This window comes from Cheilinus undulatus, linkage group 10 (assembly GCF_018320785.1).
Source record: "Cheilinus undulatus linkage group 10, ASM1832078v1, whole genome shotgun sequence".
NCBI classification, from domain to species: domain Eukaryota; kingdom Metazoa; phylum Chordata; class Actinopteri; order Labriformes; family Labridae; genus Cheilinus; species Cheilinus undulatus.
In genome coordinates, this window is record NC_054874.1 from 22,277,141 (window position 1) to 22,301,992 (window position 24,852).

Sequence of the window (24,852 nt, forward strand, 5' to 3'; positions counted from 1 at the left end):
GAAAGCTCTTTGTTTCATCTTCAAGGACTGGCCCACTGCAGCGAGCCTATTGTGCTCTGTAAGTTTGCGCGTTTGTGGAAATATAGGCTTTTTGCGCTTGGAAAATCCATATCACCTTACTAGAGGACAAACTGTGTGAGTGACACTGGAGTTTTACTCGGGGAATATTCCGCGTAAAACGCACGCTCAGAGCCAACTTCTTTATCTTATTTTCCTGAGCGCCTCGCGGCCTGTTTCCTCTTGTCAGAGGACTCCGAGGAGAGGCAACATGGCGCACATAGTCTGGTCTGATCGGAGAGGCCGTGTGGCTGTGTGCGCACAGCAATCATTTTGTTGTCTCGGTGTGTCTGTATCACCGATTTGCACCAGTCAAACTCACATAGAATGAGCGATACATACAGAAATAGGGCAGGTTTACACAATCGGCCATTCATTCGTTTGTAATCTATGTTGACTCGTTTTTATTTTTAACCAGCGACAGCCAGAAACTTCACCTGGATGCGCTTGCACGCGCGCGAGTCAATGCATGTGTGCGTGCGTGCTTATACGTGTGCGCGCGTGCACGAGAGTGTGAGCAGGGTGAGTGTCACGGCCCTCTGCAGACGGGGGGTTGGGTAGCAGTGCCGATTGGTTGCTGCTCACCAACACAGTCAGTCTGGGCTTGTTTTAACATAACCAGGGGCACTTCGACAGCAGGCAAAAAGCATGTAGTAAATAAGCCGCTGTGGATGGTAGGGGACCGGGGTTGGCACACTGAATTTCGCCGCTGTATGATGTTGCAGCGTACCGGAGATTTACTTATTTTGTATCTAAGGTGACAGTCTTTTTTTCAAAGGGCCGCCGCTGATGAGGCGATGAAGTGCAGAGAATGAGAGCTGTGCCTGGGCCTACAACCAGTGCTGCTGCAGCTGGGATTGTGCAGATCCGCTCTCACAAACCGAGAAAAGCCCTCGCTTTGTGCCACATTCTCAAACATCCGCTGTTGGTTTCACGGTGACCGACCTCCAAATGGTGAGTTTTTTCCGCCTTTCTCCACGTGTTGTGAACTTAAAGGTGATCAGCCCTTTTTGTGAGTTAATAGCAGCTTCCTCTGTTTGGCTGTAGCTTGTTTGTGAGCCACTCAGTGTGTGTCTGTGATGGCTCAGTGTCAGCACCTCTTACACAGCCCCAGCGCTCCTCCATTGACTGGAAAAGTCTACGATCGTCATGACCCTCAACCATTAGACAAAGCGGGCCGATTTTCTGTTAGTTTGTGAATGAAATGTGGAAGAGGAACACGGCAGCGTTTGTGGGTTGTGTTTTGTCCGACCGGCCTCTAGTATGGAGGCCATGCAATGTCGGCTTATGTGTGTGTTTGTAAGTGTGCGCTTAGTCCGTAGCTGGTATGCTCCTTTACAGGTTTCTGTCGGACCCTGTACTCTATTAGTACTCTATTTCCACAATCTCTCTTATGTGTCTGTTTGCATGCTTTGTTGTTTAGAACAGCAGACAAGCTTAAATAGAAGCCACACTAAGATAGGAACTCTAATGGCTCCTTGTCTAACCTACTTCTTTTGTTTTTCTGACAGGATACAACCGTGACAACATGAATCAGTCAATCAGACCGCCTGTTAGGGTAGGCTCAGTGTTTGGTTCAGGCCAAACAGAGCTGAGGCCCCACAATGGTCCTGTAAGCACTTCCTATGGAAACCAATGTGGCATCGTGAGGCGAGGGTCAGAGCAACCATCAGCCTTGCAGCTGCCATCCTCCAGCCTCAAACAGCCAGCTGTACTAGGGTACAACCAGCCAGACCGATCCCATTGCTACAGTCCTTTGAGAAGGCTGCAGGACCTAAACTCTGTGGTCAGTAGGCCCAAACTGGAGAGAGACCTGCAGTCCAATAGCCACTTCCACTGTGCAAGCCCCATCAGTGATGATGATGAGTTTGAGGCACCATCAATCCAGCTGCCTCCCTCTCCTGGTGATGATGACATGGAGACGCTGCAGGACGTGAGCAGAAATGGTTTCTCCCCTCACAGTCCGGACAGCTTTGAGCACTGCTCTTCCATATCTAACGGCTACCTGCATTTTGAGTCAACACTGTTTGACAGCAGTGACATTAAGGAGGAGGATGATGGGGGCGGGCATAGTAGTAGTGACGAGCTGGCGCCTTTTCACCACTCCCCAAAGTCCGGTCAGGATCGAACTGTTACCGACAGCAGGACCACCTGCAGTTCAGTGGAAGATAAAAGAACATACAAACCCACTTTGTTTAATCTGATGTCCAAAACTATATCTGAACTCAACCCTACACTAAGCCCCAGTGCACTGCCAGAAATCACTATGAGAGATGGGTGGAGTTTGGGTGAGGAATCAGGGAGTGAGGATGAACTGACCTCTCCTGTTGACCCTGGACTTGTTTCACCAGCTGGCACCAACTCTAATGTGAGTCTGCAACACCTGAATGTTTACATTACTGGGTAACTACTGGATAACATTTAACAACAACGGCTATGTTTGTTCTTGTTCTCAATGAAAAAGGAAAACCAGCATTCAAATAATATTAAAATGTAATTTGATTCTACCAGAGCTGCAGGCTGTTTGCTTGTTTCGAAGCCATCTTAGTATAATTTTATAGACCTGTCAGGGATTAGTTCCACACAGACATGAGAGTGAAAGTTTAAATTGAAACATTAAAATGAATACACAACATTCAGATTAGGCTGTAAAGTGAATAATACATACTAATATATCATCTTTAGATCTGTTACAACTTTGTTAGTTCAGTAGTGACAGGAATTTGATTTGCTTGTAACTAAATTATAAATACTACAGTTTAATTGTTGTCTGCATTAAATGTTAAAAGTCTTTTCTGATATCCTGTTTAGTCTAACAGCCCAAAGAAAAAGCCTCTTCCTGCAGTGAAATACTTGGATGGAGACTTGGTGTGGGCTAAATTTAACCGCCGGCCCTGGTGGCCCTGCCATGTCATATGTGATCCAGACCAGGGGGCTCACACCAAGATGAAAGGTGCGTTTTCTTTCCTAAAAGAGTAAAGAAGTGAAAGCCTTTAATTCAAAATTGAGTGTATATTCAGATCGTTTCTGATAATCAAATGAATTATATGCGTGCGTATGGAGTAATTAATACGTTTATTTTGAATTTCTTTTTAGTTCCCAGTCCCCGTCCTTGTCGGATGTATTTTCTGGAGATGCTTGGCCAGGTTGCAGAGAAGGCCTGGGTCCCAGAGAGTGCCATTCTGCCTTTTGAAGGAGGCCATCAGTTTGATGAGCTTCCTGTACTCAGACGGAGAGGAAGGCAGAAGGAGAAGGACTACAAATACTCTGTAATTCTATAAAATAACCAGACAGATATTGAATCACCATATTGTGAATATTATTTTAAATGTTTTTTCTTCTCTTGGCAGATACCGAAAAGTTTACTTACGGCGTGGAAAGTCAGCGTGGCAAAAGCAGAGTATCTCCTCCCACTTCGACAAAGGAATACGGACACTGTTCTTTCACTTTCTACGAATGGAGAAGAGCGTGTTCCCAGCCCAGTGTCTACTGTAAATCCACAAGAGTCTCCCTCTGTCTCTGTGGATATAAGTCAAATTCCATTGCCTATTAAAAACCCCCATGGAAACAAGTGCCATCTCATCAAAAACTCTGCTGCAGCTCAATCCAACAAGAGTAAATTCTGCAAAAAGAAAAAGAAGTGTTTATCTGACATATTTGGACACATTGTTGGTGGCTCAAAGGAGGGGTCTATTATTACGAACATTACGGATCCATTTCATACTACCAATCATGCACTGAAAGAAGAGCCAAAAGACTCGCCTTATGCAGATCTGGATTCAGTCCCAATGCTGCATCGTCCTAAACGCACTGTGACGTCTCAACAACCAGATGTAGACACAAACATCTGGAAAGAACAGGGTTCAACTAAAAGGAAGTTTGCTGAAAGAGTGAACCATTCTACTGATTCCTCTACTATTTTAACAGATAAAAAGACATCTCATGAAACAAACTCTGAGCAGAGTTTTGGTCGCTGTAATGAACTGTCAAACGGTTCGAATGAAAAGCACTCTATGAATCTTCCTGCCAGTAGTGGTCTAATGACTCGGGCTTTGAGGGCAGAGGAAGAGACAGATAATAAAGATGCACTGGCAACGAGTCAAAGCTCAACAGATGCCCCTGCTGACGCTTGTCCTGGTAATGCACCTACTAATACATCCATCAAAAGTGAAGGGTCTCCTCACTGGGAATCACCCAGCAATGCATCATGCTCTACAAATCACAGCCCTGCAAGGCGGCGTGCAAGGAAGCCTGATAAAAAGCGCATTCATAACGGCTCATTAGTGACATCTAAGAGTTTAGTCTCAACTTTACCCGCTGTGAAACCTGTTAAGATTAAAATAGAAAAGCTAGATCTATCTTCTTCTTTCTCCCCATCCTCCTCTCTGTCTCCGATGGAGGCTTTCCAGGATCCAAAGGAACTAACGTTTAAATCTCTTGTGAAGGAGGACAGCAGTGACTCTGAGTCGGCTGCATTTAAACCCGACTCCAATTATAAATTCAGCACCTTCCTCATGCTCCTTAAGGACATGCATGATACCAGAGAAAAGGAGGGTAAACCCCTCACTCTGCCGCCATCACCAGTCCTGATCAAAGAGGAACCTCTGGTCATCCCTTCGTCTACAGGAGAAGATTTGCTGAAGGGTACTGGTGATGGTTTTACTCAAGGACCTAAAACCGAGAGCCAAAACAGAGCTGTGAAAACCAAGAGCAGGACTAAACCTATAATGACAGCTGACACCTATCACTTCGAAGACTTTCCGGTTCATGTAAAGACTGGGGGCTCGGATAAGCAGCGTAGAAAACAGAAACTTCCTGCCAAACTAAAACTCAGTATACCCAGACTGTCTCTTGACCTGGCTGACTTGGCTTATGGTAGGGAGTTAGTTAGTGGCCACACCGACATGGCTGATCCAGGGTCTGCTGATCCTTCAGCCAGCTACCTCGATAAGAACTCAGGATCCGCTATGGCTCCAAAGAAACGCTGGCAGTTGGTGGAGGAGGCTGCTGAGGATCAGACTGAAGGTACGAGCGAGGCGTTTACTGCGATGAATGGGTCCTACCCTATTAAAGCATCACCATATTCAGATCTGGGGGTTGAGAAGAGGGAAGAAAATGACTCGCACTTCTCAGAAACAAGCAACATGGCCGGTGAGACAAAAATTCTGAGTTTAGTATGACCACTTGGATGTAAAATGTGCTTTTTTGTGCATGTGTGTGTTGATGTACTTTTCTCTTTTCAAGTTTAGACCTCATTGTACTTGAATTTGGTTTTGATCAATTTAGTAAATGCATTTTTGTGTTTTTCTATAGAACATTCAGAGAACAAACGCCTCCGGAAACCAACTAAACGGCTCCTTGAATCAAGGGAAGAGTACGAACAAATATTTGTGCAAAAAAAGAAATCAAAGAAAAGCACCTCAGAATCGGTAAGATTTTCCTCCTAGTTTTTCATAGCATGAGAGCCTCGTTCACACTTTTGCAGCCAAACTCAACATTAGTGAAGTTAGCTAGTTCTAACTAGCCTAAAGCTCAAAACTACAAACAAACCCCTGCTGTTACAGTAAGATATGAACAACTCCCACTTACCATGTGGAGTAATAGCATCAGTATCACTGCTGGCAAATGCTACAATCAAATCTGTATCATAACAGTTATCAGGCTCTCTTTATGTTGCTTTTGTACTGTACATGTTATTATGGCATCTGCTGCAGCTGTTATGTCATTTAAAGTGGCAGTAGCTTTAGAGCCAACAGGCCTATCATGACTCATAAGTGCAGTTTGATTGATTTTGTTTCAGATCTCTTTAGTGACTTATCAGTGTTAGATCTTTTAAACTTTGAAGTTGCTGTCAAGCCAGAATAGAGGGTATGCTCTGAGGGGAGTAAAACAAATGAATACCTGTTTTAGATTATGGATATTTGGACTGGACAGAAAGGCACTGCAGATTGTTGACATTCATATATCAAGTTTCCTATATGGACTTCATTTCAAGTTGCTGTTAACAAAGCAGGAGTGGGGTTATGGTTATAATCACTAACTGACTGCTTGTTGTATCTACTGTGATAGATGAGCTTCATCTTGTGTCTTTTTATTAACGCACCATTACAACTCCTAACATTTCTGTGAACATAGAAGGAGGATCTATACTGACCATGGTGAACATCATCAAGATGCAGTTAATAAAAAGATGGCCTACTGATATCTGTCACCACTTCAAGCCTTCTGCCACTCAGCGGCTGGAAGTGCACTGACTCATGTTGACTGTGACATCACATGCATATCCTTTAAATTGACAGCAAAGTAACCGTGCTGTTTCTTTGGTAAAGTTAGGTGCAAAGCTTTACATTTACACCTGCCAACTAGCCAAATGCAGGTGGATTTCAGCCATGGCTGTTAGCAGAATCTCCAACTAGCCACTATGGCCAGCGAAATTTGTAAGTCTCACAACCTGTGCTTCACTCTAACCATGCTTATCAGCTAGTGTCAGTGTTTATGATGTAGATATATGTTGCAATGAGGCTGATCTGCAGGTACAAGGGTCAGATTTCCCCAAAATAACTGTAAAGTGTCTCAGTCTCTTAGTGCGTTTATGCATCTTTATGCAGCAGCAATAGCTTTCATGCTGTATAACAGTGACCCACACTACACATACACAGGTGCTGACATATTGGTGGTGTAGACTTAAGGCTTCTATCTCTTGAGAGCAAAAGTTTCAGAATACTGGATGATAAACACAAACCTACACTTTCTCCTCCTGCTTTAAAGCTCCTCTCTGTCCATGGAAGATCAGAGCATCAAGGCTATTTGTGTGTATGTACACGCTCCAGCTGTGTGAGTCAGTCTGTCATGTGCATGAGCCAGGGGTGTGCACCATGTTGAAATATTGTTTGATCCACTAACAAAGACCACGCTAGTTAGAAATTGGTTTAAATAGTTTAATACTGAGATAATGAAATGGAGGGATGTGTGTAAGGGTCAAGGAATGGAGGGATGAGGGGATGAAAGGATTAATTTATGAGAAACCGAGCAGACAGTTGCAGAGATGGTATTGGACTGTCTTGACCTGGTCTGATCCCATGAAAGGTGAAGATTTGGGACTTGAGTTGGTGCTGTTGATTATAGTCTAAGACGGATGATTGACTATCTTGAGGGAAGGAAGCTGGAGAACTTGAGACCTGGATGAAGCAGGTTCGATGACCTGCTGTTGTCTGCTGCTGGTGGTATGACGTCAGGGAACCAGTGGGGAAGGGTCTCTGGATGGGCATCTCATTGTCACTCACAGTAAGGATCCCCCAGTGGTTCCTGTATTAAGAGAGAGAGAAGTTAGGAATAAAAAGGCTTTGAGTGGGAGTTATGTGAAAGCAGGGTCAGGGGCATATGGATGAGTGAGGCATGCTTAAAGACGTCGGTCAGCAGAAATGGGATTAGGAAGAGGTGTGGTGAGGTCCTGAACCAAGTTTATAAAACTACATTTAATATTCCTTTAATATTATTTGTTTATGGAGGGACAAATAAATGTTAAAACCTCTGCATATGTGTGCGTTATTAGATATATCTGCAGTAAATATTATAGATCTACTGTTTATTGTTAATTAACAGATTTAAAAGATGATAGAAACAGTGAAGCTCTAAATATGTTTGACTGTGGCAGTGATGACATTTTATCTTCAATTGGTCAGTGGCTGTCTCTAACAGTGAACTTCAGTAAAATGATAAGGTTGATGAGGGATAATAGAGAATGTGTTTCATTTCATACCAGATGTACCCGATTTGGGATATATGTAACACATAGTTTACAAACAACAAAATTGAGGCTAGTGGAAAAGCTGAGCAGCTTGTAACTTTGCAAAATCACCAGAGCCACAGTGGCTGGTGAGCAAAAATATTTATGTTAAGCCCTGGTTAGGTGGTATGTCACCATTTATTGAAGTCACTCTCTGTACCACAGAGCACACACGGCAAATAGTTAGTAGAGTCAGTTAGCAGGTGTGTAGCCTCTATGTTGGTGCCTGTCCAAGTCAGTTAGTAGAGCAAGCACCCATAGAGGCTACACACCTGGACTTACTGATCACAGGTTGAAATCCTGATCATGGCGCTGTTCAGTGCATGTCTTCCCCAGCTCTCTTCCTCCATATTTCCTGTCACTCTTCAGCGGTTGCATCCAGCAAAAAAAAATCTTTAATAACAAAATGTGACACTTTTAAGTGATCATATGGAAATCTTGGGTATACTGTGTATACCTCCATATCCCCAAGAGTAGTGAATAAACTACTGAGTAACTATGGAAAATTTGCTAATCTATTTTTACATCTCCAATTTTGACCCCTCTGAACCCCTAGGCTGTGAACCATTGCTCTTAAAGAAGTAGTGAACATTTTTTCATCTTTACACTGAGGTATCTGACTGTGTGATAAAACACATCAATGTTGGTGTTGCAGCTGAAATTTGCACCAAACTGATAAAAATCTGGATTTTATGACTTCTAATTAGCTCAAACGTTCATCTGCTTTGAAAAGTCTTTCCTGAAAAGGTGGGGCTTTCTAAGTCGCAAATGATATATAAAAGTTAGAACATTAGCACCTCTAACTGACTTTCCCATTCAGAGACCACTCCCATCCTCTCCTGCACCTGCACTTCTTCAGCTCTAAGAGGCGGAGTTAGCTCTGAGCTGGAGGTTCACTTACACTTTAAAGTGTTTTTTATTTAATCCATACATACACCTGTTGGATCATTTTACTGTGCAGCATTAAGCACGTAGTTGATCATCTATTTGGATTGTATAGTGATATCTTGTGCTTTAAAATGTAGAATAAACTCATGTGTAGAGATGCACAATTGTGCAAATGAGGGCCAATATTAATGTTAAAAATAACAAATTAGCTGATACTAATACTATTAATCTTTCATAAATTATTTTGGTGCAAAATGCCCGCCATGACATTTTCTCTCCTGTTTGACTAAGAATAAAGCATTAAATTAATCTGATAACGATGTTAAGTTTGCAACTTGCAATTTCTTTGAATTTTTGCAACATCACTGTAAACGCTGATCATCATTTTGTGAGTGTGTTACTGTATGATCTGTAAAATGTTATCATCCAACAAACCATGTATCTAAATTCAACATGTTACTTTGTTTTCATGTATGTACATAGCAGACATCAGTCATGGCTGCACCATGCGATGTCAGCACAGAAGAACTTCTTACCTCGACCTCACCTTCGTCTTCCGTGGAACCTGCCGAGGCACCGTCGGAGCTGGAGCAGAGTCTGTCTGATGATGAGCCCTCTCTTGCCACACCCTCAGTATCTCCAACCACATCACAACCCACTCTTGACTCAGAGGCAGCAGAAGAAACTGATCTACCTCCCGAATCTGGTAAATAAATGCATCTGATATAAATGATCGTCTCTGTGTGAGATGCATTATTGAACTCTTTTTCTCTTTAGACACTGGGTCAGTAATCCAAGAAAGAAAAAGGCCAAGGAAGCTGTCACATAAGGTGCTGGAGTGTACAATAGAAGAGGTGTCTGCTACTCCGATCAAGAAAAGGGTATGTTTGGAACCTGGAATTAAATAATAAACAATTTAACACATGTTTTTGAGGAGCAAAGTTAATAATTGACAGTCTGTGTTACAGGAGCCAAAGCGAAATGGTGGAGTTAATGCAGGCATGAAAGCATCTGCCAAGAAAACTCAGGTACTCCAAAAGCACAGTCAGTTTCCTCATGCCTGATTACACAATGTGATGTAAAAAATCAACTTAATAATCATAAACATTGACCTCTCCCTCTGGATAGGTTGGACTTTCAAAGAAAGAGAAGCGTGTGCCTAAACCGTCCTCTGCCCCTCCTTCTGCTGCTGCCTCCCAGGACTCAGAAGGCAAAGATCGCCTTGGGGTCCACACTCCAACTATAGCTCTCTGCTCCCCCCCAGGATCAAAGACCCTGAAGCAGGAGAGTGAGATTGAGGCCTGCAGCACGGATGAGAAACAAAATGGACACACTGGAACACTAACACCCAAACCTGAGGTGGGCATGTTTTATTGATCAGCAGTCCTTTATGAGAGAAAGCAGTCTGTCATATCTTAACATTTGAAATCAAACCTTAATGGCAAATGTGTAGAAAAGATTTAATGAATAGACAAAAAGCAAACAATCTTACTGAAAATTAAATCATAATGCTAAAAGAAATGGTCAGACACGAGGAGATTTAGTTAATGTATCTGAAAGGAGTTGAAAGAGTTAAACAATTATTTAATCCCACACATTGTCCATAAGTTAGTGATTGTAAATTATCAAGCTTCTAAGTTGTTATACTGGTATGTTTTTAAAAAAATAGTTATTTTCTTAATAATAACAAGTTTTTAAAAAGAAAATAACTATTTAAAAAAAAATTATTTTCTTAATCTTGACCAGATATTACATTTTATTTCCAATTATTGCAGTATTATGAAAATAATATTTTATTTCTTCTATATAAGTCTGATTTAAACATAAAAAAGAAACAATTTGAGGCAGGTGTATATTTTTATCTCACTTATTTGTATAAAGGTCACATATTTTACCCTTTCAAGACTTGTTTATATTGGTCTCAGAGGTCCACAAAACATGCCTGTGAAGTTGCTTTAAATGTTAATGAGCTGACTCCGCCTCTGACCCCGCCTCTCTCAGGAAATGGATGTGGCCCTCCTGATCCTCTCCTCAGCTGGCGGCTGGGAGGAGGATCAGGAGAAGATGGCGCAACTTTCTTCCAAGCAGGGAGGGACAACTGAACCTGGGGGCTGTGCTAACTCCCCACATGACTTCATGAAGGGAAAATCTGAGAAAGACTTGTTTCAAAACACATTTTCTGAAAGGTGGAGAAAGAGAGAGGGGAGGGAATGGATTATTCTGATTCTAGGGGGGATTGTGGACAGGACAGGGGCACATATTTTTGTTAGAAAAGCCTGAAAAAGTGTATTTTGCATAATATGCGAGTATAAATGTATAATTATATTCAAAAACATATAGAACTTTATAGAGAGTATTTAATGTACTATTCATAATAAACAAATGCAAATGCTTTTGCATTTATTTGAAAATTGAACTTGGAAAGTTAAAAAAACATGAAAACTCTAATTTCAAATATTTAATTTTAAGAAAAATGAAAACTACAATGCGAAAGAAATAGTAAATTCCTTAGTCAAACATGATAAAAACTAGTGACATTGATAGAGCAGGCCCCTCTTTTCAGAGGCTACGGTCAGGATGTACATTGCCTATAAAGGTATTAGCCCCCTTGGAGTTTTTACCCTTTTATTGATTTTATAAAACAATCATGGTCAATATAATTTGTCTTTTTTTTTTTTTTAAGAAAAAAAAATGCTTTGTGCAATCTCTGGGAAGTGTTAATATAATTTTTCTACAATCTTTGTTAGGAATACAATGCCTATAAAAAGTATTTAACTCCATTAGATATTTTGATTTAATTAATTGATAATGGGCCATATAATTTAGCTTTTTTGACCAAGAAATATATAAAACTTAATGTCAGCGTGAAAGCAGATTTCTACAAAGTAATGTCAATTGAATAAAAAAATGTAATGCAAAATATGTGACCGCAAAAATATTCACCCTCTACAAGTGAGTCATAGGTAAAGGCACCTGTCTCAGTCAGGCTCGCACATTTGGACAGTGCAATTTTACTCCATTCTTCTTTCTAAGCTCTATCTTCTGGAAAAAAAATACAAGATACAGCTGCACAAATGAGTGAATTCCAGTTACATTAAATACATTATTTTTATAAAAGGAAATCTCTGTTGTTATCATGAGAGGTTTATAACAATAAAACCCAAATAGGATATTAAACAGTTATTCCTGAAAATGTGGTAATAGTCAAAACCCCCTCTTCACCTTTGAACATTGCAACATTCAGAGCTTTCTTGTTTTATATGGCTTTATGCTTTATATTTCACAGAAAAGTACAAAAAAAAACCTTTTACTGTAGTGTGGGTTGGAATTTTGAATGCAATTTCATCCTTGTGAATCACAATCTCCTGCTCTGTCAAATTTTTACAATTTTTCTGGTATTATCCATTTTTTACTTAGACTGTTTGTGCTATTGGAGCTTCTACAAAAATCAGACATGTTCTGATAAATGTAAGATAAATGTTTATATACAGTGCTGAACAAATTTATTAGACCACCTGTCATATTTGTCTCAGAGACCAACCAGCATCATGAAGTGCATTAATGCGGACTCTTTCATTTTCAGTGAGCTCTCCACATTTTACCATTTTGAACAGGAATGAGGGATTTCAAACTGAATTCACCCAAATTTGAGCCGGCTCACTGGGCTTCTTTGAGAAGTCAGAAATTAATCAAGCATAACATTCAACCACTTAAACTAATTTTTCTGTTCAGGAATGCAAGTAAATAACTATAATTTGACATATTAATCAAGAAATTATAATGTCCTTTACTATTTTTTCAGTTTTTTGTAAATCTGTGAATTTGAAAATTCATGGATAACAATAATAATTATATTTTAGCATTAAAAATCTCATTTGGGTTAAAGAGCTTCTACATATTGGTGTATTAACCATTGCAGAAACATAAAAAATGATTTTGGTAATTACCAATGCTGTTAATTTAGGGCAGCTGTGGCATAAACCTTACTTTAGTTAGGTTTAGGGTGGTCTAATAAATTTGTTAAGCACTATATATTTAAACCCTCATACCCAAAGGGTGATTCCTCCACTTTTGCCTTTTTATTTGTCTTTCTAAAGTCAGAGCATGACTTTTTGTGTTTGCAGGCGCTGTCTGCTGGTTTGAACGACAGCTTCTCCTCCCATGCAGATGTGAAAGGGAAAATAAGCGCTACAACTTTAAAGGAGAATGTCTGTCAAGTAAGATAATCCTTTTTTCTTTTTGGTTGCTCTCCCTTACTTATAACTAGTCTATTATTAAATCTCATGGAGTGTTTGTTCATGCAGGTGTGTGAGAGGACAGGAGATCTGCTGCTGTGTGAGGGACACTGTTATGGAGCCTTTCACCTGCAGTGTATCGGTCTGTCTGCCGCTCCAAAGGGAAAATTCTTTTGTCCTGAATGCAAAGCTGGTGAGTGTCTGACACTGGAAACCGTCTCTGATCATAAACATTTCCTCACTGAGATGTTACTTTTTCCTGTAGGTGTCCACACATGCTTTGTGTGTAAGAAGTCTGGGAATGGGGTGAAACGCTGCATCATACCACTGTGTGGGAAGTTCTACCACGCTGACTGTATCCTGGCATACTCGGCTACGCAGCCTCATAACAAAGGCGTCCGCTGCCCTCTACATGTGTGTCTGTCCTGTCACATCGCCAACCCTCTCAATATCTGCTGCTCCAAAGGTAAGCTCTGTTTTATTGTGAATATGAAATACATCATTGCATTGGCATGTCTGAGAAGATCCACAAAGAGGTGAAGTCATGTCACTTTTTTCAGCATTGTTCAATATTATTAAGCACCTTTGACAGGAAAAAAAAGTCATTTTAATATTTATTATGGTGCTGAACTAGATTTTATGCTCATTGATAAACTGAAAAAAATGAGCTTGGATACATCTGTGTTCTGTCCTTACAACCATGATGGTGTAATAATAGTCTAACACATTCAGCACCAGTGGCACCTTCATTAAATGTTGTCCATTCTGCAGATAAAACTAGTTTTGTTAGATTTAAATCCTGCACTTGCTTATAAAACATGAATATACATATATGCTTATAGCTCTTGGTGACTGTTGCAGATGGGTGTCTTTTCCATCTGATATGATACTACTGGTGCCCATGAGGCTCTTTTGTTTCTCCCAGTTGCTAAACTCCTCTTTGAGTTATTTCGGAATCACCTGCTATCCCTGAAGATAATTTAGCCTTTCTTTAAAAGAGTTCCAAAATGTCCTGGAAAATCTGGAAAGCAGCTGAACAATTTTCCAGTCATAGGAAATGAGAGGTCCAGGAACATCTAGCGAATTATAATACAGATGACATTGTCATGTGAAAGGCCTAAATGTTGTTAATAGGTCTGATGTACAAGATAAGCACATTTGAACATCATCATTAAGGCCTTTGCACACTGAGTCAGTTTTTTCCTCCAAATTGTTGCACGGAAAAAAATAAAATCAAGCTCAAATTGTTCCAATCATGTTTGCACAGTGACCCCCAAATTTTTGTCTGTCATATTTTTTTTCGGAACAGATTCGATTTCATGCCAAATTTCGCATCAGTTCATGTCATTAAAATGGGTGATGGATGATTCGAAACAGTGTCTGCTGCTTCATTCTCGCTTGCTCACACCAGATGGACACTTTCTCTCTCTCTCACTCTCTCTCATCGAAACCTCACAATAAACATCGTAGTTTGCCAGTGTGTTATGTGGATATCAGCCATGGAAATATAACTGATAAAGGCATAAGTTTGTAGCCTACTCACAGCTCATCAAGGAGACAGAATTAAAAAAGTTACTCTCCATCTCTCCAACTTGTCTCAGCACTATGACCCATGAGAAGGTGCTGTATGAAGCTTCATCAGGATGAATGATTTCAGTGGGAGTGACAGAGCCTCAGGCCTGCACTACAAACAATTTGACACATTCTATTCATTTTCACAGTGAAGGCAAAAAACAAATGCATCGGACTCAGTGTGCAAGTTCTGAGTTCATGACATTTTTTCGGATTACGGATCCAAAAAAAAAAAGCATCGGAAAATAATGGACCCAGTGTTTAAAAACCTTTACTGTTATTTTTGAGAATGGTTCCTTATTGTTTTACATTGCCTAGTTTAATTTTCATTTTTCTGAGAGTCTAGTGGCAAAATTGGGTTACAAAAAATGCCCAAAATGTTACTGTAATGAACCTATAGTAATCAAATTAAGTGCAACCAGGGGTGGAAATAACACACAGCTGTTGTACTCAAGTAAATGACAGTTACTCCTATTAAAATTTACCCAAGTAAAAGTAAAATGGTGTGTAATGTAAAGTTTACTTTAAGTTCTGTGTAGTGAGTAGCTACTGTGGAGTTGTGCTCTAAAATATGAACTTACCTTACTTGCAAGATCCACAAGAAAATAGATCTCCAACCAGGTTGTTTGGGTAAAGTGACACCTCTATAATAAAACTAAATACACCGCAAAATTAGCAGTGTTAATAAAACTTATGTAGAGTTAAATTTAACACTTTAAAATTGCCATGCCAACCCACACGACATATGTAGTTGAACTACACCTTTGAAGTGCTAAATATTTTGTAATTCTTGAAAACCTGTGTCAAGCTGGGTCTCCTGTGGCAAGCAGAGAGTCAACTCTAACTCAGCAGATAACTTCACTCAGAGTTCAGTCCATTTCTTTTGGAGCTACAAAAGTTATGTACTCAGGCAAAAATACAGTTACTCTGGTTAAAACTTACTTAAGTAGAAATAAGATATTGATTTCAAAATACACAAAAATACAAGTACCCCCCCCCAAAATAACCACTCAATTACAATAATTTGAGTTAATGTAATGAGTTATTTTCCACACCTGAGGGCAGCACACCTGTAGTTGTACTTGAATTATTCTGTGATCAATTGATGATCACTTTTGAGCATGTAAAAGCTCATGGTTATAGCCATAAAATGCACCTCTCCCCAAACAGTCATCGAGAGAAAGGAAAGTATTTATGTATGAGCACAATTTATCCTTTGCTTACCAACTAAATCATCACAGACAATGTACAAGAAAAGTCCTGGAAAATGATGTTTTATGTCTTGACCAGTGTTTGATGTATTGACCAGACACATCAGGATTTATTGTGGTGGTTAAGTGTTGTTTTTTTTGTTTGTTTGTTTTGTTTTATTTTTTTTTTAGTTTTTTGTCTGGGATATCAGGCCTGATGGATAAATTAAGAGTAATACATATAGAAGAGGTTGTAGGTGATATTTGTTCAGTATACTTTGCTGGCAGCAGGCCAAAACCTTGCATCCCCATTTTTCACAATTTCTTTTCACAAAACAATGCTATGGTCATCCTGTACAACTGCCAGTGTTTTTTTTTTTTTTTACACATTTTAAACTAATAAAAAGTATCAAAAGGCTGCTGACTACAACTTTTCAGTGTTAAACTCTTTGAAAAATGCAGTGGGGTTTTTTCATTGCCTGAAAAGTGGTGACTTTGGTGACAGGAGGGTTTGATCTGACACAAGTAATTTATTATTCAACCCAGGTACAGCACCCTGCCATGCTTTCATCATCTTAAATCCTTTGAACAAGACCTATTGCACCACTACCAATAGTGTCTACTGTGGAGGATTCTGGCAACCTGACCAAACTTTAAGAAACACCTGCTGCTCAGGATTTTTTATAGCCAAATGTGCATGTAACCATAGAAGCTTCCAGCACACTCAGAACACAGTGTCATAATTGTCTGTTTTTTTCCCCCCAAACAAAACCTTGATCAAAAGACAAGATGTACATAGATTAAGCTCTGTCTCGTGTTTTTGGATCGTAGGTCGGTTGGCGCGGTGTGTTCGCTGCCCTGTTGCCTATCATGCCAATGATAACTGCATGGCAGCAGGCAGCTTGGTGCTGGCAAACAACAGCTTCCTCTGTCCAAACCACTTCACTCCCCGCAAGGGCTGCAAGAACCATGAACACATCAATGTGAGCTGGTGCTTTGTCTGTTCTGAAGGTAAGGTATCCTTCCGTCAGGTGTAAAACTACAGAATAAACTCTTTAAACTTGAAACTATTTCCCAATCAATTCCTAGGTTTAAAGTGTTCATAAAAATCATTCAAGTATGTTTTTGCACTTTTAATCTTAACTACAGTGTAAAACTTAGAAATAAGATTTCCTACTTTTAGATTAACTACTAAGATTAACTACTTTTAAGCCCATTAAGTAAAACACCTGACCATCCATTGTCATCTTCTTTATGGTATCAATTCAAGATCTTTTTTTTCTCAAAGTCTTGTCTCAAAATACTTAAAGAAAGCTTAACTTGCATACTACTATATAAAAAAATTGTACATACATTTTCTGCTCCATGTTGTCATATTTTTATGTTACAGTTATCAAAAGCCCTACCCAACTACGTTATTAATGTAACAGGTTACAAATTGAAGGTGCGATAGAGTCTTAAAATGTATGAAGAGAATGTTGGAAATGGGTCAGTGTGTTTCCTGGTAGATCCATTTCCTGGTTGAAACCAGAATCTAAAATTGGGAGAGACTCTCCTGTTTTTAACCAAAAATGGAAAAAACGAGTCGTTTTTCCATTTTTCAATTCATTTTGGTAACAAAAATGAAAAAACACACAACATTTTTAAAAAGGGGTCAAATTTTTGTTCTTTTTTCAATTCTGGGATTTTATTTTCTTCATTTAATGAAATGTTTCAGGAAAAGGAAATTATGTGACCCATTGGGAAAGGTAAGCATTTCAAAATAAAAGCCTCCATGTCAAAACAACAGCTATCCATTGCGTTTTACAGTATGATAATAGGCCAAAATTCTCTATATACAGTGTGTGATAAATAATGAAAATGTAAACATACTGGTGATTTAAGGGACTGGAATGAAATCACCACTATGTTTACAATTTATGTTTTTTTTCCCCAATTTTTGGTCAAAAACGGAAAAACAGAATAACGAAAGTTTCTCCTGATTTTTTGAGTCTGGTCTCAACCAGGCAATAGATCTGCCAGAAAATACACTGACCGAAAAGCTATTAAAAAGGATTACATTCAATTTACATTCAGATACCCTTGATGAAAGCACCTCATGAAAAGCATTTTAGTCAAAAGACTAGAAAAACGATATACAAATGCAATTTTATTCCTTTTACAATTTAAGATCGGCTGATGATCTACTCTTAGATGTCTTTTTCTAACATCAACTTGAGTCGTCTGACAGCACACTGATAAGGAAGTATTAGTTGGAAGTCTGCTGTTTAAATTGGAAGGTATTAAAAGTTGGCCTTCACTCCCAGATGCTTCACAGATGATGAAGATTGTTATTGTCACACTTAGAATAACCAGAATGTCCTGAATTATCCACTTGTGTCAGCATCATTACTTTTTGTTTCAGTCATAGTACTGAAATCAATCAGTCAATTGAATACACCTTTCTTGTGTAACAACCAAACAATAGTTTCTTTTTTATTAACCATTTCATAATGTTGCAGAGTTATGAAAAAGCGCACCAATGGTTTAACATTTTATAGACCATTTAGTAAAAGTCTTGACATGACTGTTAACTATTAGACTTGATTAATAGACTTATGAGATACAAACTAATCCATGTACCATCTGGTTTTGTAGGGGGCAGTCTGTTGTGCTGTGAAGCCTGTCCTGCTGCTTTCCATCAGGAGTGTTTGAACATCGAGATGCCCCAGGGCAGCTGGTTCTGCAATGACTGCAAGGCCGGGAAGAGGCCTCGTATAAAAGACATCCTGTGGGTCAAATGGGGTCGTTACAGGTAAAGCTACAGCACCACTTTTCCTTAAGACATGGGATTTCAAAGCATCATCAAAAATCCTTCTATTTATGTCTCTGACTCTTTAGGTGGTGGCCCGCTGAGGTCTGCATGGCTAAAGATGTCCCACATAACATCTTGAGGTTGAAACATGAAGTGGGGGAGTTCCCGGTGCAGTTCTTTGGCTCTAAAGATTTTGTGTGGACGTACCAGGCCAGAGTGTTCCCCTACATGGAGGGTGACACGCATAACATTGAGAAGATGGGAAAGGGTGCAGATGCAGTTTACAAAAAGGGTTTGTACTTGTATTCAATAATTGTTTTTAAATACTAAGTATATTTTTCTGGTTTAGATATAATGAAATGTGGTCTTATTTTGAAATTAAGGTTGTGTTCATGCTTGAATTTATGTTTCAACAAACTTTTTATTGTCTTTATAGCCCTGACTGAAGCAGCAGAGCGATTCAGAGAACTTCAGGCAGAAAAAGAGATGAAGCAGCTTCAGGAGGACAGAAAAAATGACAAGAAACCCCCTCCATACAGACACATCAAGGTACTTTTTGCCCCCATATTTTCATATTTTGTTCTTTGGTAACCTGACTGAAGTGCAGCCTTATGAGATGTACGGTTAAAGATATAACACCCTCATCATTGTCTCTCAGGTAAATCGGCCAATTGGGAAAGTGCAGATCATAACAGCTGACCTGTCTGAGATCCCACGCTGTAACTGCAAAGCTTCTGATGAAAACCCGTGTGGCATTGACTCTGAGTGCATCAATCGCATGCTGATGTATGAGTGCCATCCTCAAGTGTGTGCAGCAGGGGAGCGATGTCAGAACCAAGCTTTTATGAAGCGAGAGTATGCACCTGTGGAGATTTTCAGGACACTGTCATGCGGCTGGGGTTTACGTGGCTTATCGGACATCAAGAAGGTATTTAAGAATGCATTAGGGTATGAAAAATGTAAGAGACTACAGTATAACACTTCATTATTTGTTCTCTTTTGTTGCTGTTCAGGGAGCCTTTGTGAGTGAATACGTAGGAGAGATGATCGATGAGGAAGAATGTCGAGCCCGGATCAAACACGCCCAGGAGAACGACATCTCTAACTTCTATATGCTCACACTGGACAAGGTGAACCTGATAACCATAAGCACAAACTCTGTATGATACAGCTAAAAAAGCATTTGGTGTGCCCTGTTTGGACACACAGTAGATTTTTTAGTTTAGAAATTGTAATTTGTATTTACTCCGATAATACAAAATGCAGTTTTTAAATAATGATTTCATTTATTAAGGGGGAAAAAAGTCATCCAAACCCACCTCTCCCTATGTGAAAAAGTATTTGCCTCCTTTGGTCAATCATGAATTAACTGGGATTAACCCCACTTTTAACCCCACAAACTAAAAGCACACTACAATGTGACAGTTGTTGTGTTTCAAAGTTTATTCTTACCTACAAACATTGACTGAGTTTACATGGACTTGAGTATCCCGGTTATGAGTCATATCCCGGTTTTCATCATATTCAGGATACTGTGTTTACATTTGCACAGAGAAACCCGGTTATTCATACCCCTATATACATGAGAGAAACTTGTATCCTGGTTTCTGTTCACTGTTATTTTGAGTTTAAAATATTTAAATGCTAGCATTAGGAGTGAAAGGGAGATCTCAAATGAATAAGCTTATTATAACTTGCCATTTCAAATTTTTATCACTATTAGGTGATTATTATTATAATTATTATTATTTAACACTACGAAAGTTTGGCAGAGACGCCAAGAAATAACGAAGCATCTTGCAGTTGACTGACTTCACTAAATAACTTTCCTGGAAATGACTTCAAAATAAAAGTTTGTGAAAACGGGGGCAGCTCAAAGTGGGTCTTAAAAAGGAGACGCTTTTATTTAGAAAAACACACAGGAAAAGTAATCGTTTCTAAATGTCAGGACTGGGAGGAGTTAACTGAGCTTACTGAGCTTACTGAGTGCCGTCTTTCCATCTTCAGCTCACGGAGCTCTAACTCATGGTGTGAGCGGTCATTCTCTGTCTCTACAGTAAACTATGCTCACATTTAATTCATGGCTGAAAATTTAAACTGTTCAGTTCATGTTGTATCTAAATATGAGTGTGTTTTGACTGCCATCAGATCACAGACTGATCCTCTGCAGTCACAGCCGCTCAGCTGTCACTCTCTCTGTGCAGAGAAGATCAGCTGATCCTCCGCCACACAGATGCAGTGTTTACAAGTAGGCTATCTGAAGTTAAATTAAGTTCAATCAAAGTTGTGCCTGCGCACATAGTCTGCAGCAGCCAGAAAACAGGATACTGTGTATAGATGGCACGGTATCCCATTTTCTTTTGGAGTTCTCCAGGTAGCAGAACCAGGTTTCTCAAAACTGGGATACTGTAATATCCCGGTTTCTGCAGGTATATACATGTACAAAGAGAAAATGGGATACTCAAAAAACCTGACAGAAAACAAGATACTCAAGTCCATGTAAACGTAGGCATTGAGCATCAAGTATGTACTCTGCCTCAAAGTCCAAAGCACAAAGCCTATTTTTAATATTCAAGCAAAAAAGCACCAATCTAGCTGTTTCTTGCTTTGCTTTACATCTGCCAAATTCATATATTTGGGTGTTGCTGCGATCATTTTTGAATCAAACCCCCTTTAAAGAGGTTTATTTGTATAGAAAGGGGCAAATTTTTCCTCAGAATGACAGCTCATAATGGCTGCTTTAAATATGAGAAAATAGCACTGACAAACAGGAATACTATTCGCTAGGTGGCACATTTAGGGGTACATTTAACTCTTGTGTGTTGTGTGTCTAACAGTCTTATTTGCTTAGATTTGTCAGTGCCTAAGCTGTGCATCAGGCCCTCAGTATATGTAGATCAGATGCTTGGTGCTAACAGGTTTGTACTTTGTTATTTCAGGACCGTGTCATTGATGCTGGGCCCAAAGGGAACCATGCTCGCTTCATGAACCACAGCTGTCAGCCAAACTGTGAGACTCAGAAGTGGACAGTGAATGGGGACACCAGGGTGGGGCTGTTTGCTCTACAAGACATCCCAAAAGGTTTGAGTGGCCACCTAAGTCTTATGTTGGTCCTTTTCTTATTTACATCTGAATTGTGTAAGAATCTCAAACAACATGTACTTTAGGTGTGGAGCTGAAATTCAACTACAACCTGGAGTGTCTTGGAAACGGAAAAACTGCTTGTAAATGTGGAGCACCAAACTGCAGTGGTTTCCTGGGTGTCCGGCCGAAGGTAAGAGCTCACATTTGAACAATTTAAAGACAAGGGGCTACACTTTCACCCTTTAGATGTTATTCTGACTATTTTTGTACCTTTTCTTTGTTCAGAACCAGCCGTCGGCAGAGAAACCGAAGGAAGGGCGGAGGAGAGGCTATATGAAGAAGAAGACCAAACAAGAGGTTAAAAAGGAGAGGGAGGATGAGTGCTTCAGCTGCGGTGATGGAGGTCAGATAGTGTCCTGTAAGAAGCCTGGGTGTCCAAAGGTCTATCATGCTGACTGTCTCAACCTCGCAAAGAGACCTGCAGGCAAGTAGAAGTGGAAAGTGCTTATGTATGGATGAGTTTGAAATGGCATAATGCCACTTATTTGGCAAAATGTTGGCTTAAATTTTTAAGAAGCCAGACTTTTAAAAAAACTGTGTTGCCAGTGTTACCCTCAAAAGAAGCATAGTTTATTTGTGTTTAGTCCAGAACCATATAAAGAGATTATACTTCCATCTATTATCTATACTGTTTGTCTGGGGTAGGGTTGTGGGGGGGACTGGACCCAATCCCTGGTGTGATACAACCTGAACTGACTGCCAGTCAGTCACAAGGCTGACATTTACAGACAGATTAAAACTCATGACATTTCTTGTCGAGGTGAAAAACGTCTCAGGAGATTTAATCTTCATAGATGGCCCCAAATAGGCCACAAAGTGATCCAATAGCAGTGAAAAGGGCCCTTCTAGTGTTCCTGAAAGTTAAAAACCATATATTTTTTAAAATCATGATTAGAAACATAATGTACATCAGCGTATTAGGGCCAACGTAAAAGTTAATATAGGAAGAGAATCTGCTCATTTTTGAGTGAAAAAGTTAAAGTTGGGGAAAATACTCAATGTTTTTAGATTATAACGCTGTATATTCACTAGACAACAGAATTCAGAGTTTAAAAAGTTTAAAAAGTCTTAAATTTTGACATTAGAAACTGAAAAAAATCAAGTCAAAAATTGACAAGAAAACATGATAAAAACTTTGGTTGGATTCTGGACTTTGAAAATGTTTTGGTTTTGGTTCATGTACATATATGGCTTTTACTTTCAAACATTTCTAACTTTTTAAGAATTTCTTTTTGAGAATTTAGAGTTCCATATTTTTTCCCAGCATGGCCCTGACCCCCCTTGTACAGTTGCTATGGTCCTTCAAGCAGGTGGCTCTTGTTCAAGTCTACATGCCATGTTGCTCCCAACTCTCTAATCTTGTTTTTCTACACCATACACCTTCTTTCCCAAATTAAGGCTGGAAGCCCCATAATTAATCTTTTTAAAGAAAAAATAAACAACATGTTTGTCAACAAATTTATTGAATGCATTTCTCATGAAACAAAGATGCAAGACTATATTTTAATTATGAAATAGTGCATAAAAGATGCTAATAGATGCATAATAATTTATCAGTCTGCAGGAGCTGGATGGTAAAAGTTTTTAGGTAACTTCCAGACCCCTCTTATCTGATGGTGCCAAGCATTATCTTTCAAATTTTAAACTGTTTGATAGCATTGTCAAAAGGTTGTTGCTATGGATGAAAAATGTTTTAAATAAATTTAAGTTGGTGGCACAGGATATGTAATATTAAACATTTCATAGATTTTTCATTCATTTTTTTCATTCGTTTTTTGTTGTGATGTGGTTTGTGTGTGATGGTGTCCCTCAGTCCCAAAGATATCCATGCCCATTTTCTCAACTTTTCTTACCTCTCACTAAATGGATCTTTTCTGCAGGGCGATGGGAGTGTCCATGGCACCAGTGTGATATCTGTGGAAAAGAGGCGGCGTCCTTCTGTGAGATGTGTCCCAGCTCCTACTGCAAAGAGCATCGAGAAGGAATGCTCTTCATCTCCAAACTGGATGGCAAGCTGTCCTGCAGCGAGCATGACCCCTGCGGACCTGACCCGCTGGAGCCGGGGGAGATCCGTGAATATGCTCCCACCATGACCTCCATGAGGCCTGGGGCTATAGCTGCGCCTGTTTCTCTTCCATCTATCCCTGACTCCAGGAGAGGCAGTTACACCCCCATCAGCTCCCCTTCTGGTCAGGCTGCTGTCCTGGGTCCTCCTCCTCGTCTTTACATCAACACAAAGACTGCTACGTCCAGCTTCATCCCCTCCAACAGGGCTTACCTCACAGACAGGACTGAGGGCAAAGGGTTCTCCACTCCTTCCTCTTCAAAGGGTGAGCGAGAGGACGGGGAGGTGGAGGATGGAGAGGTGTGTGGGTTAGAGGTGGAAGATGATGATGAAGAAGAGGACGATGATGATGATGATGATGATGAAGAAGATGAAGATGATGAAGATGATGATGATGATGATGATGATGATGACGACGACGACGCCGCCGAGGAAGAAGGGGAGGAGATGGAAATAGTGGAAGAGGATGAGGAGGATGACCAGCTGTACGGAGGGAGCCTGGAGGAACAGGATGAGGAGGATGAAGGAGGGGATGTGTATGACACTTGGGATGATTATGTGGATGAAGATGAGGGAGAGGTGGAGGAGGAGGAGTGGGTGAGAGTGGAGGATGATGACAAGTGACTCAGTGCATCAACTCATAGAAACTGATTAAAACTCTGAAAAGACACTTAAAGGCAAAAAGTCCATGAAAGACTAGAAGATTTTGATATTTTGGTACCTACTTGAACGCATCACTGCCTTCTCTTTGGTACGGTGTTGCCTTCTCGTCCTCACACTGCTGGACTCTCAGCTTAGAGGTATACTGGTGCTAAGGCTCGAGGACTGATTCAGTCCATCTCTTTATACTTCTGTTTAAATGTTTATTTGTGTCTGGTGCTGTTATGTTCTTCTGTTTATATTGTTTACATTTTTTGTCCTTTTTTAAAATATTTGAAATACAAGAAAAAAGGTGAGAGCTCCCACCTGACCAAACTGTCATCATAATGCCACCTTACATTGTTGTTACTGTCTTAACCTTTCTTATAACAAAAGTGATCAAAATAGTGTTTCTCACTGGTCTTTGTTACAGTTTAGCACATTACCTGCTTGGTGCTTCTACGGAATGCAAAAATAAAACC

General features: G+C 39.9%; 1 protein-coding gene across 4 annotated transcripts; it reads left to right on the forward strand.

The window, feature by feature from the left end:
• nsd1a (nuclear receptor binding SET domain protein 1a) lies at window positions 1-24,852 on the forward strand. 4 transcript variants are annotated; one of them, XM_041797648.1, is made up of 24 exons: window positions 1-58; window positions 836-1,011; window positions 1,569-2,425; window positions 2,869-3,010; window positions 3,154-3,326; window positions 3,408-5,208; window positions 5,371-5,486; window positions 9,215-9,437; window positions 9,509-9,612; window positions 9,700-9,759; window positions 9,860-10,090; window positions 12,856-12,948; window positions 13,036-13,159; window positions 13,232-13,432; window positions 16,560-16,739; window positions 18,366-18,522; window positions 18,609-18,814; window positions 18,959-19,071; window positions 19,181-19,450; window positions 19,536-19,652; window positions 21,462-21,603; window positions 21,690-21,796; window positions 21,892-22,090; window positions 23,547-24,852. In XM_041797648.1, exons 3-24 carry the CDS (start codon window positions 1,586-1,588, stop codon window positions 24,353-24,355), a joined length of 6,408 nt encoding a protein of 2,135 aa, XP_041653582.1. In that variant the 5' UTR covers window positions 1-58; window positions 836-1,011; window positions 1,569-1,585; the 3' UTR covers window positions 24,356-24,852. The 4 variants fall into 4 exon arrangements, with proteins under 4 accessions (XP_041653582.1, XP_041653581.1, XP_041653584.1 ...); XM_041797647.1 differs by lacking the exon at window positions 1-58 and adding an exon at window positions 63-135 and having other exon boundaries at window positions 822-1,011; XM_041797649.1 differs by lacking the exon at window positions 1-58 and adding an exon at window positions 687-731.

Coding starts and splice junctions, on each gene's coding strand:
- nsd1a (XM_041797648.1), top strand. CDS start 1,586: ATGAATCAGTCAATCAGACCGCCTGTTAGGGTAGGCTCAGTGTTTGGT. Junction 9,760..9,859: donor CATCTGCCAAGAAAACTCAG/GTACTCCAAAAG, acceptor CCCTCTGGATAG/GTTGGACTTTCAAAGAAAGA. Junction 19,072..19,180: donor CTCCATACAGACACATCAAG/GTACTTTTTGCC, acceptor ATTGTCTCTCAG/GTAAATCGGCCAATTGGGAA.